Source organism: Chiloscyllium punctatum, chromosome 1, assembly GCF_047496795.1.
Source record: "Chiloscyllium punctatum isolate Juve2018m chromosome 1, sChiPun1.3, whole genome shotgun sequence".
NCBI classification, from domain to species: Eukaryota; Metazoa; Chordata; class Chondrichthyes; order Orectolobiformes; family Hemiscylliidae; genus Chiloscyllium; species Chiloscyllium punctatum.
In genome coordinates this window covers 17,722,914-17,736,430 of record NC_092739.1, presented here as the reverse complement: position 1 = coordinate 17,736,430, position 13,517 = coordinate 17,722,914, and the positions used below count along the sequence as shown (strand labels likewise).

The window sequence follows — 13,517 nt, the reverse complement described above, 5'->3', positions numbered from 1 at the left end:
TTCTCAGTTCTGTCATCTGATTTCATTACAATTATCTTCAGTTTACTATCCCTGTGTTATGTTTATGTCCAAGCTGTAATTAATTAGCATTTATATTTTGTTATACATTTCCTGATTTCGGACAATTCAGTCATTGTTTTTCATTGCTAATGTATATCTGAGATTAAATATTAACTGTCTCCAAAGTCCCCTTTTATCAAAAATTGAAAGAATGTTATTCTTCTGTGCAACAGTATCAACCAAATTGCATTTTCATTAAGTTCTACATTCCTGCAAATTTGCCTTTTCTCTTCTTTGAGAAATTTTGACCTCCAATATTTTTTCAATTAAAACTGTCCCTCTGAAATGGTGTAATAGATTCATAGAGAAGTACAGGATGGGAACAGACCTTTTGGACCAACTCATCAATGCCAGCCAGTATCCTAACTTAGCCTAGTCCCATTTGCCAGCACTTGGCCCATATCTCTCTAAAGCCTTCCTATTCATATACCCATCCAGATGCCTTTTAAATGCTGTAATTGTACTAGATGCCACCACTTCCTCTGACAGGACATTCCATACACGTACTGCCTTCTGTGTGAAAAAGTTGCCCCTTTGATCCCTTTTATATCTTTACTCCCTCAACCTAAACCTATGCCCTCTAGTTCTAGACTCCCCCCATCCCAGGGAAAAGACTTTGTCTATTTATCCCATCCATGTCACTCATGATTTTATAAACCTCTATAAAGTCACCCCTCAGCCTCCGATGCTCCAGGGAAAACAGCCCCAGCCTATTCAGCCTCTCTCTATAGCTCAAATCCTCCCAACCCTGGCAACATCCTTGTACATCTTTTCTGAACTCTTTCAAGTTTCACAACATCCTTCCTATAGGAAGGAGACCAGAATTACATACAATATTCCAGAAGTGGTCTAACTAATGTCCTGTACAGCCGCAACATGACCTCCCAACTCCTATACTCTAACCAATAAAGGAAAGCATCTCAAATGCTGCCTTCGCTATCCTGTTTACCTGTGACTCTAACTTCAAAGAACTATGAACCTGCACTCCAAGGTCTCTTTGTTCAGCAACAGTCCCTAGGACCTTACCATTAAGTGTATACGTCCTGCTCTGATTTGCATTTCCAACACCTCACATTTATCTAAATTAAACTCCATCTGCCATTCCTCATCCCATTGGCCCATCTGATCCGCATCCCATTGTACTCTGAGGTAACCGTCCTCGCTGTCCACTACACCTCCAATCTGCAAACTTGCTAAATATATCTCATTATGTTCACATCCAAGTTATTTGCATAAATGATGAAAAGCAGTGGACCCAGCACTGATCCTTGTGGCACTCCACTGGTCACAGGCCTACAATCTGAAAAGCAATCCTCCACCATCACCCTCTGTCTTTTACCTTCGAGCCAGTTCTGTATGCAAATGGTTTGTTCTCCCTGTATTTCATGTGATCCAACATTGCTAGCCAGTCTCCCATGGGGAACCTTGTCGAACGCCTTACTGAAGTTCATATTGATCACATCCACCACTCTGTCCTCATCAATCCTCTTTGTTACTTCAAAAACTCAATCAAGTTCAAGAGACATGATTTCCCACACATAAAGCCATGTTGACTATCCCTAATCAGTCCTTGCCTTTCCAAATATGTGTAACTCCTGTCCCTCAGGATTCCCTCCAACAACTTGTCCACCGCTGATCTCAGGCTCACCGGTCTCTATATCCCTAGCTTTGGGAAAGCCAAACATGCTCATTCTTAATCTGAAAAGATTTTGAACAGCAACTACATATTCTTTATGTATCCTCCTGTAGGTGTGGTCATAATTATATTCAAAATGTACATAAGCTCATATTTTGATTTTGTCATCAAAATGTTTATTCCACATTTCAATACCATACTGACTGTAATAATTAAAAATATATTACTGTTTTACAAATATAGATTTAAATTTTGAGCTGTACCTTGTTTATTGAAGAACATTTGAACTATTTACCTATTAAGCCAATTCTAAATTATTCCCTGATCATGTTATGGAATTGAAATTATGTGATCACTTCATTCAATAATATTTGCATCTTCATTTGCAAAAATCTTGCAATAGAAATATTCTAAATTTTATGACTTGGAGGTGCCAGTGCTAGACTGACGTGGGCAAAGTTAAAGAAATCCCACAGGTTATAGTCCAACAGGTTTATTTGGAAGCACTAGCTTTCGAGGTGCTGCAAGAGACAGCTCCTCGAAAGCTAGTGCTTCCAAATAAATCTGTTGGACTATAACCTGGTGTTGTGATTTTTAACTAAATTTTATGGTTATTCCTCATCTTCCCATTTAACATGAATCCTGTTGATTTACCAGTCCACAATCTTTGTTCATTCTTTTAAATACGACATAGCTCATTTTTTGTGCTTTTCTCAAAGTACCTGACATTTATTTCAATAATTAATTGAAAGAATGATTTTGTGAAAGAAGTGCTTTGGAGCCTTTTGCACAGAGAGTGATAAAAACCTTGGGCAGTTGGAAGAAAAGCATTTCCTTCAAGAGTAGCACAAGTCTGTAATCACTGATAGTATCCCTATTTCTGAGCAAAGGGCCCAGGTTCAAGTCCCACTTGCTTCACAGATGTGTACTAACAGGTTGCTTAGAAAATATTTAAAAATGTAATCCAAAGGGGTATGCTATCCAAGTCATATTACTTTTTGTTCTTTGGTCATTTATACTAAAAGTACAAAGTGTCCAGTCTTACTTATCACTGGTTCTATTGACTTTAAGCAGGGATAAATCAAAAGGTCACAAATTTTAAAGTCAAAATAAATTCAGTGACACGATCATCTGGAAATGTAAAGCGTTGCTGATTAGAAATTTATACAATCGCTGGTTGGGCCGAAGGGCTTGTTTCCACACTGAAGGAAATCTAATCTAATCTAAATAAACTAAAGATCTAATTGTATTTAGTGGAAAAGAATGATAAGGGATCTCATAGAAACCTATAAAATTAAATCAGGTCTAGGCAGAATAAACATCATCATAAGCATGTTCCTGATAAGCGGGAAGCCCAGAACCAAGGATCACAGTCAAAGATATGGGGGAGACCATTTAGGACTGAGATTAACAGAAGCTGCTTCACCTGGAGTGTGGTGAGCCTCTGAAATTCTCAGCCATAGAATTAAATTGAGGCCAAAAAATTGAATGATTTTAAGAAAGAGCTAAATATAGTTCTTAGGCCTAAATGGATCAAAGGATATAGGAAGAAAATGAGAACAGGGTACTGAATTGATGATCAGCCATAATTATGTTGAATGGTGGAGCAGGCTTGAAGGGTCATATGCTGGATTAGTGGTGGAAGAGCACAGCAGCTCAGGCAGCATCCAGCGATTTCGCTGCTCGTTGGATGCTGCCTGAACTGCTGTGCTCTTCCAGCACCACTAATCCAGTATTTGGTTTTCAGCATCTGCAGTCATTGTTTTTACCTTGAAGGGTCATATGACCTACCCCTCTATTTTCTATGTTTCCATGTTTACATGCTTTTGTAATTGATTTTTGTGAGTCATGATTGGAGCTTCTCCTATCACCTTCTCAGGCAATATATTCCAGATTATAACGACTTGCTACGTAACAAAAGCAAATTTTGCTTTTGTCAGTAAGTATTTTGCCAATCATGTTACCAGCAATGGAAACAATCTCTCCCACTTTCTTTTTCTCTCCCTTGCTTTCCCTTTCTCTCTTTTTACCCCTCTCTCTCTTGCTTTCCCTTTCTCTCTTTCTCTCTCTCTCTCTCTCTCTCTCTCCCCCTTTCTATCGCAATCTCCCCTCTTTCTTGCTTTCCCTCTCTCTCTTTCCCCTTTCTTTGTCTCCTCTCTCTGTCTCCTTCTCTCTCTCCTTCTTTCTTCTCTCCCTTTCACTCTCTAGCTTTCCCCCACTCTCGCTTTCGTTCCCTTCCCCCCCCACCCCCTTCCCCCCCTTCCCCCCCCTTCCCCCCCTCCCCCCGTCTTCGCCCCCCGTCTTCCCCCCTCTCTTCCCCCCCCTTCCCCCCCTTCCCCCCCTTCCCCCCCTCCTCCTCACCCCCCCTCCTCACCTCCCCCCTTTCCCCCCCACTTCCTCCCCCCTCCCCCCCCTCCCCCCCCTCCCCCCCTCTTCCCCCCCCTCTTCCCCCCCCTTCCCCCCCCTCCTCCCCCCCCTTCCCCCCTCTCTTCCCCCCCCTCTTCCCCCTCCTCTTCCACCCCCCTTCCCCCCTCTTCCCCCCCCCTCTTCCCCCCCCCTCTTCCCCCCCCCTCTTCCCCCCCCCTCTTCCCCCCCCTCTTCCCCCCCCCTCTTCCCCCCCCCTCTTCCCCCCCCCTCTTCCCCCCCCCTCTTCCCCCCCCCTCTTCCCCCCCCTCTTCCCCCCCCCTCTTCCCCCCCCCTCTTCCCCCCCCTCTTCCCCCCCTGTTCTTCCCCACCCCCCTGTTCTTCCCCACCCCCCTGTTCTTCCCCCCCACTGTTCTTCCCCCCCCACTGTTCTTCCCCCCCCCACACTGTTCCTTCCCCCCCCACACTGTTCCTTCCCCCCCCACACTGTTCCTTCCCCCCCCACACTGTTCCTTCCCCCCCCACACTGTTCCTTCCCCCCCCACACTGTTCCTTCCCCCCCCCCCACTGTTCTTCCCCCCCCCCACTGTTCTTCCCCCCCCTCACTGTTCTTCCCCCTCCCTCACTGTTCTTCCCCCCCCCCACTGTTCTTCTCCCCCCCCCACCCCCACTGTTCTTCTCTTCCCCCCCCACTTTTCTTCCCCCCACTGTTCTTCCCCCGCCCTCTCTCTTCCTGCCCCCCCCTCCCCCCCCGTCTCTCCCCCCCTCCCCCCCGTCTCCCCCTCCCCCCCGTCTCTTCCCCCCCCCGTCTCTCTCTCTCCCTCCCCCCCCAGGCTCGCGCTCTCTCCCTCCCCCCCATGGCTCTCTCTCTCTCCCTCCCCCCCAGGCTCTCTCTCTCTCCCTCCCCCCCAGGCTCTCTCTCTCTCCCTCCACCTGTCTCTCTCTCTCTCCCTCCCCCCGTCTCTCTCTCCCTCCCCCCGTCTCTCTCTCCCTCACCCCGTCTCTCTCTCCCTCACCCCGTCTCTCTCTCTCTCCCTCCCCCCGTCTCTCTCTCGCTCCCTCCCCCGTCTCTCTCTCGCTCCCTCCCCCCGTCTCTCTCTCTCTCTCCCTCCCCCCATCTCTCTCTCTCTCTCACCCTCCCCCCGTCTCTCTCTCTCTCCCTCCCCCCGTCTCTCTCTCTCTCCCTCCCCCCGTCTCTCTCTCTCTCCCTCCCCCCGTCTCTCTCTCTCTCCCTCCCCCGTCTCTCTCTCTCTCTCTCCCTCCCCCCGTCTCTCTCTCTCTCTCTCCCTCCCCCCCCGTCTCTCTCTCTCTCTCTCTCCCTCCCCCCCGTCTCTCTCTCTCTCTCTCTCTCTCCCTCCCCCCGTCTCTCTCTCCCTCCCCCCCCGTCTCTCTCTCCCTCCCCCCCCGTCTCTCTCTCCCTCCCCCCCGTCTCTCTCTCCCTCCCCCCCCGTCTCTCTCTCCCTCCCCCCCGTCTCTCTCTCCCTCCCCCCCCGTCTCTCTCTCCCTCCCCCCCCGTCTCTCTCTCCCTCCCCCCCCGTCTCTCTCTCCCTCCCCCCCCGTCTCTCTCTCCCTCCCCCCCCGTCTCTCTCTCCCTCCCCCCCCGTCTCTCTCTCCCTCCCCCCCCGTCTCTCTCTCCCTCCCCCCCCGTCTCTCTCTCCCTCCCCCCCCGTCTCTCTCTCCCTCCCCCCCCGTCTCTCTCTTCTCTCTCTCCCTCCCCCCCCGTCTCTCTCTCCCTCCCCCCCCGTCTCTCTCTCCCTCCCCCCCCGTCTCTCTCTCCCTCCCCCCCCGTCTCTCTCTCCCTCCCCCCCCCGTCTCTCTCTCCCTCCCCCCCCGTCTCTCTCTCCCTCCCCCCCGTCTCTCTCTCCCTCCCCCCCCGTCTCTCTCTCCCTCCCCCCCCGTCTCTCTCTCCTCCCCCCCCGTCTCTCTCTCCCTCCCCCCCCGTCTCTCTCTCCCTCCCCCCCGTCTCTCTCTCCCTCCCCCCCCGTCTCTCTCTCCCTCCCCCCCGTCTCTCTCTCCCTCCCCCCCGTCTCTCTCTCCCTCCCCCCCGTCTCTCTCTCCTCCCCCCGTCTCTCTCTCCCTCCCCCCCCGTCTCTCTCTCCCTCCCCCCCCGTCTCTCTCTCCCTCCCCCCCCGTCTCTCTCTCCCTCCCCCCCCGTCTCTCTCTCCCTCCCCCCCCGTCTCTCTCTCCCTCCCCCCCCGTCTCTCTCTCCCTCCCCCCCCGTCTCTCTCTCCCTCCCCCCCCGTCTCTCTCTCCCTCCCCCCCCGTCTCTCTCTCCCTCCCCCCCCGTCTCTCTCTCCCTCCCCCCCCGTCTCTCTCTCCCTCCCCCCCGTCTCTCTCTCCCTCCCCCCCCGTCTCTCTCTCCCTCCCCCCCCGTCTCTCTCTCCCTCCCCCCCCGTCTCTCTCTCCCTCCCCCCCCGTCTCTCTCTCCCTCCCCCCCCGTCTCTCTCTCCCTCCCCCCCCGTCTCTCTCTCCCTCCCCCCCCGTCTCTCTCTCCCTCCCCCCCCGTCTCTCTCTCCCTCCCCCCCCGTCTCTCTCTCCCTCCCCCCCCCGTCTCTCTCTCCCTCCCCCCCGTCTCTCTCTCCTCCCCCCCGTCTCTCTCTCCCTCCCCCCCGTCTCTCTCTCCCTCCCCCCCCGTCTCTCTCTCCCTCCCCCCCGTCTCTCTCTCCCTCCCCCCCGTCTCTCTCTCCCTCCCCCCCCGTCTCTCTCTCCCTCCCCCCCCGTCTCTCTCTCCCTCCCCCCCGTCTCTCTCTCCCTCCCCCCCCGTCTCTCTCTCCCTCCCCCCCCGTCTCTCTCTCCCTCCCCCCCGTCTCTCTCTCCCTCCCCCCCCGTCTCTCTCTCCCTCCCCCCCCGTCTCTCTCTCCCTCCCCCCCCGTCTCTCTCTCCCTCCCCCCCCGTCTCTCTCTCCCTCCCCCCCCGTCTCTCTCCCTCCCCCCCCGTCTCTCTCTCCCTCCCCCCCCGTCTCTCTCTCCCTCCCCCCCCGTCTCTCTCTCCCTCCCCCCCCGTCTCTCTCTCCCTCCCCCCCCGTCTCTCTCTCCCTCCCCCCCGTCTCTCTCTCCCTCCCCCCCGTCTCTCTCTCCCTCCCCCCCCGTCTCTCTCCTCCCCCCCGTCTCTCTCTCCCTCCCCCCCGTCTCTCTCTCCCTCCCCCCCCGTCTCTCTCTCCCTCCCCCCCGTCTCTCTCTCCCTCCCCCCCGTCTCTCTCTCCCTCCCCCCCCGTCTCTCTCTCCCTCCCCCCCCGTCTCTCTCTCCCTCCCCCCCCCGTCTCTCTCTCCCTCCCCCCCCGTCTCTCTCTCCCTCCCCCCCCGTCTCTCTCTCCCTCCCCCCCCGTCTCTCTCTCCCTCCCCCCCCGTCTCTCTCTCCCTCCCCCCCCGTCTCTCTCTCCCTCCCCCCCCGTCTCTCTCTCCCTCCCCCCCCGTCTCTCTCTCCCTCCCCCCCCCGTCTCTCTCTCCTCCCCCCCCCGTCTCTCTCTCCCTCCCCCCCCCGTCTCTCTCTCCCTCCCCCCCCCGTCTCTCTCTCCCCCTCCCCCCCCCGTCTCTCTCTCCCTCCCCCCCCCGTCTCTCTCTCCCTCCCCCCCCGTCTCTCTCTCCCTCCCCCCCGTCTCTCTCTCCCTCCCCCCCCGTCTCTCTCTCCCTCCCCCCCCGTCTCTCTCTCTCTCCCTCCCCCCCGTCTCTCTCTCGCTCCCTCCCCCCGTCTCTCTCTCGCTCCCTCCCCCCGTCTCTCTCTCTCTCCCTCCCCCCCGTCTCTCTCTCCCTCCCCCCCCCCCCCGTCTCTCTCTCCCTCCCCTCCCGTTCCTTCTCTCCCTCCCCCCCGTTCCTTCTCTCTTTTTTCCCCCTTTTTCTCTATGTCTCTGTCTTTCCCCCTTTCTTTCCCCCTCTCTGTCTTTCCTCCTCTTTCTCTGTCTCTTTCTCTCTTTCCCCCTCTTTCTGTCTGTCTCTTTCTCTCTTTATCTCTCTCACTTTCTCTCTCTCTCTCTTTCTTTGTCTCTCTCTTTCTTTCTCTCTCTCTCTCTCTCTCTCTCTCTCTTTCTGTCTCTCTTTCTCTCTATTCAAAAGGAATACCTGAGCTCTCAGGTGTTGCTTGATTGGTTTTGTTCCTTAAGTGTAAATGTTTGATTGGCCTGTGGGACAGCTGTACTTATTTGTGTGTATTCTGCAGATATTAGTGAAGTAAAATTTTCGGGATCAACTGGCTGAGATTGCCAATTTTGTCATCAGTATGACATTGCATCATTGAAAATGGTTTTTTAAAAGGAAATAGTTTCTGGCAAACCTGATTGAGTTCATTATTTTTTATTTACTTGTGAAACTTGGGCATTGCTGGCTAGCCAGTATTGATAGCCCACCCTGTTTGCCCTTGAGAAGGTGGTGGTGAGCTGCATTCTTGAGCCGCTGCAGTCCACTTGCTGTGGGTTGACTCACAATGCCAGTAGGGAGGGCATTGCAGAATTTTGACGCAACAACTGTGATGGTTGGTGAGTGATTTGGAGGGGATCTTGCAGGTGGTGGTGTTCCCAAGCACCTCCTGCCCTTGTCCTTCTAGATCAAAGTGGTTGTGGGTTTGGAAGGTGCTGTCTAAGGATCTTTTGTGAATTTCTAGACTGCATCTTGTTGATAGTACAGACTGCTGCTACTGTTGCAGTGATGCGATAGATTTCAGCTAGTAATAGTATGAATATGGACTTTCAGAAACCATTAATTAAAGTACCACATCATAGACTTGTTAGCAAAGCTGAATCAATACCTTAAAGCGCCATTAACTGTGTGAATGCAAGTCTGGGTCAGGGCTTGAGAGATTAGTGGAGAACATTACTTTTCGAACTGTGGATAAATTGGTGGAAAGCATATAGGGAGCCGTATTGGAACCATCGTTTGTTCTGATTTACATTAATGACCTGGCCAGAAGCATAATTTCAAAGCTTGTAGATGATACAAACTGAAGTTTAGTAAACATGAGTAGAATGTTTACAGAGGAGGGCATGGATAGACTGGTGAAATGTGGGGCAGACTTAAGGCACGAAATATCCTTCCCCTGTTCTCTTAGGTTCTAATGATTTCTGTACTTTCAACAAAACCCTTAGCTGATGCTCAGGTATCCACTTGAGTGCGAGATAACTGCACTCCAGAGACTCCTACTATAACCTTAAAGATGAAAATCCAGTCCAAAATATCTCTTTCAGTTGCTTTGAAGTGCATTATAAGTTCTGGATCTAGTTTTTTTGCTTCCTCGAATATTGTGAAACAAATTTTTAAACTGTTTTTCATAATTTCATATATTTGTTGCTATAGATTAATCTGCATCAGAAGCCGAAATGAGTGCAGTTTGTCCTGAGGAAGGCAGCGTTGAGAAAAATACTTTGGATTCATTACTGCAGGATTTTCCCAGTGGTCCATTAGATTTATATCGGAAAAAAGCCTCTTTTAATTGGAAGGAATTGGCCTTGTTTTGGGATGGAGAAGAGATTATCAGAGTAAAGGTAAGATGTCACCAAATAATATTCTTGGGCTACTGATTCAGATGGCATAATGCAACACCTCTTCACAGAAATTCTGCTATCCTAATTGAGGAAACTAACTTAGGGATGGAAATCATTTCTCCCTGCCCCAACCTCATGCCCCAAATTCTGGTTTGAATTGAATAGTAAGGGAGGCTGTACAGCAGGTGTACCCAACTCATTGAAGCACAGTATTTCAGTACATTTTGAAATGTAATGAAACATCTTGCCCTCATAGTCTTTTTTGATCTCTCCTTTGTAAACATATGAAAGTTCAATAAAGTAATAAACTTCTGGAATTGATTACTGTTCCACTCCCTCTCGATCATTCATTGTTAAGGCTCACATTGTACTGATGTCATTGCTCAGTTTGCATCAGAGTTACGTGAACACAAGAAATAACCCTCTCCTCAAGTCCTCAGGCTTGATGGTATCTACCCCAGGTTATTAAGAGAGGCAAGGGAGGAAATTGCTGGGGCCTTGACTCATTTGTATCCTCGCTAGCCACTTGGAGGGTCCCAGTGGACTGTTGAGTGGCTAATGTTTTTCTCTGTTCAAGAAGGGAAATAGGGATAATCCAGGAAACTATATACCAGTGGGCCACACATCAGTGGTTGCGAAGCTATTGGAGAGAATTCTTCAGGATAGAATATACGTGCATTTGGAAAAGCTTGTCCTCATTAGGGGCAGTCAGCATGGCTTTATATTGGCTAAGTCATGTGTTACTAACTTGATTGAATTTTTTTGTGGAGGTGGCAAAGGTGATCGGTGAGGGTAGAGCGGTAGATGTTGGCTGCATGGATTTTAATAAGGCTTTCAACAAGATCCCTCATGGTAGGCTCATTGACAAGATTAAGATGCATAGAATCCACGGGAACTTGGCCACTTGGATTCAGAATTAGCTTGCCCATAGTAGGGAGAGGGTAGTATTCTGGCTGAAGCCCATTTACCAGTTGTGTTCTGCTGGGATCCATACTGGGACCTCTACTGTTTGTGATATACATAAATGACTTTGACAGAGTGTAGATTGTTGGGTTAGTAAGTTTGCAGGTGACACAACGATTGGTGGAGTTGTGGATAGTATAGAATGTTGTCATAGGATATACTGGGATAGAGCTTGAGCTAGAAGAAACAGAGTTGTTACCACTGGTTTGTTGCTTGTGCCACATGCTAGCAAGGTGAGGAGTTGAACACTTGGCTACAGGAATGGTGCAGGCAGGAGGGTTTAGGAAACCTGGATAATTGGGGCTCATTCTGGGGGTGGTAGGACCTCTACAAACAGGATGGTCTACACCTGAACCAGAGGGGTGCCAATATTCTGGGGGGGAAATTTACTAATGATCTTCAGGAGGCTTTAAACTAATTCAGCAGAAGTGAGAACCTAAATTGTAGCTTCAATGTCCAGGAAGGAGGATAAGAGTAGTGAGGTCAGAAATATGGTTTCAAGGTTGTAAGAGTGTACCGGCAAGCAGGAAAGTGGTTTGAAGTGTGTCTACTTCAACGTCAGGAGCATCTATGGGCTGAGGTTAGAAACAGGAAAGGAGCGGTCTCCCTGTTGGGAGTTTTCTATCGGCCTCCGCAAAGTCCCAGAGATGTGTAGGAAAGGATTGCAAAGATGATTCTGGATAGGAGCGAGAGTAACATGGTAGTTGTTATTGGTGACTTTAACTTTCCAAATATTGACTGGAAATACTATAGTTTGAGTACTTTAGATGAGTCAGTTTTTGTCCAATGTGTGCAGCAGGCTTTTCTGACACAGTACACAGGTGGGCCAACAAGAGACGAAGTCACATTGGATTTGATACTGGGTAATGAACTCAGCCAGGTATTAGATTTGGAGGTAGATGAGCACTTGGGTGATAGTGACCACAATTCGGTTATATTTACTTTAGCGATGGAAAAGGATAGGTATATACTGCAGGACAAGAATTATAATAGGTAATTGGCAATTATGATGCGATAAAGCAATATTTAGGATGCATAGGATGGGGAAGGAAACTACAGGGGATGGGCACAATTGAAATGTGGGGCTTATTCAAGGAACAGCTACTGTATGTCCTTCACAAGTATGTACCTGTCAGGCAGGGAGCCATGGTTTACTAAGGAAGTTGAATCTCTTGCCAAGAGGAAGCAGAAAACTTATGTTAGGATGAGACTCGAAGGCTCAGTAAGGGCGCTTGAGAATTACAAGCTGGTCAGGAAGGACCTAAAGAGAGAACTAAGAGGAGCCAGGAGGGGACATGAGAGGTTGTTGGCAGATAGAATCAAGGAAAACCCTAAAGCTTTCAATTGATATATCAAGAATACAAGAATGACTGGAGTAAAGTTCGAGCCAATCAAGGACAGTAATGGGAAGTTGTGGTGGAGTCCGAGGAGATAGGAGAAGAGCTTAATCAATATTTTTCGTCAGTATTCACACTGGAAAAAGACAAAATTGTAGAGTAGAATACTGAGATACCGGCTACTTGACTAGATGGAATTGAGGTTCACAAGGAGGAGGTGTTAGCAACTCTGGTAAGTGTGAAAATAGAGAAGTCCCCTAGGCCAGATGAGATTTATCCTCAGATTCTCTGGGAAACCAGGGACAAGATTGAAGATCCTTTGGCTTTGATCTTTATATTGTCATGGTCTACAGGAATAGTGCCAGAAGACTGGAGGATAGCAAATGTTGTCCCCTTGTTCAAGAAGTGAAGTAGAGATAACTGGTAACCATAGAGTAGTGAGCCTTATTTCAGTTGTGGATAAAGTGTTGGAAAGGGTTATAAGAGATAGGATTTATAATCACCTAGAAAGGAATCATTTGATGAGAGATAGCCAACATGATTTTGTGAAGGGAAGGTCATGCCTCACAAACCTTCCTGAGCTCTTTGAGAAGGTGACCAAACAGGTGGACAAGGGTAAAGTGGTTGATGTGTATATGGATTTCAATAAAGCGTTTGATAAAGTTCCCCATGGTCGGCTATTGCAGAAAATACGGAGGCATGGGATTGAGGATGTTTTAACAGTTTGGATCAGAAATTGGCTAGCTGCAAGAAGACAGAGGGTGGTGGTTGATGGGAAATGTTCATCCTCGAGTTCAGTTACTAGTGGTGTACCACAAGGATCTGTTTTGGGTCTACTGTTTGTCTTTTTTACAAATGGCCTGGATGAGCACATAGAAGGCTAGAAGTGAATTTGCAGAATGCACGGGGATCAGTGGAGTTGTGGATCGTGCTGAAAGATGTTGCAGGTTACAGAGGGAAGTAGATAAGCTGCAGAACTGGTCTGAGAGGTAGCAAATAGAGTTTGATGTGAAAAAGTGAGAGGTGATTCATTTTGGAAGGAGCAACAAGAACAAAGAGTACTGGGCTAATAGTAAGATTTTTGGTAGGGTAGATGAGCAAAGAGATCTCTGTGTTTATGTACAAAGATCCCTGAAAGTTGCCACCCAGGTTGGGTAGGGTTGTTAAGAAGGCATATGGTGTGTTGGCTTTTATTGGTAGAGGGATTGAGTATCAGAGCCAAGAGATCATGTTACAGCTGTACGTGGTGCGGCCACATTTGGAGTACTGTGTACAAGTCTGGTCACCGCATTATAGGAAGGATGTGGAAGCTTTGGAAAAGGTTCAGAGGTGATTTACTTGGATGGTGCCTGGTATGGAGGGAAGGACTTATGAGGAAAGGCTGAGGGACTTGAGGCTGTTTTCGTAAGAAAGAAGGTTGAGAGGTGACTTAATTGAGACATATAAGGTAATTAAAAGGTTGGATAGGGTGGACAGTGAGAGCCTTTTTCCTCAGATGGTAATGGCTCACATGAAGGGACGTAGCTTTAAATTTGAGGGGTGATAGATATAGGACAGATATCAGAGGTAGTTTCTTTACTCAGAGTAGCAGGGGCATGGAATGCACTGCCTGTAACAGTAGTAGACTCGCCAACTTTCTGGGCATTTAAATAGTCATTGGATAAACATATAGATGAAAATGGAATAG

General features: G+C 49.7%; 1 protein-coding gene across 1 annotated transcript in view; it reads left to right on the top strand.

Annotated features, from left to right (window-relative positions):
* Window positions 1-13,517, top strand: part of acox3 (acyl-CoA oxidase 3, pristanoyl) — a 197,628-nt gene that overhangs the window by 12,258 nt on the left and 171,853 nt on the right. The window contains exon 2 of the mRNA XM_072573388.1: window positions 9,343-9,530. Coding sequence (XP_072429489.1) covers window positions 9,366-9,530 — 165 coding nt within the window. The 5' untranslated portion in view covers window positions 9,343-9,365. The remainder of the gene's footprint in view (window positions 1-9,342; window positions 9,531-13,517) is intronic.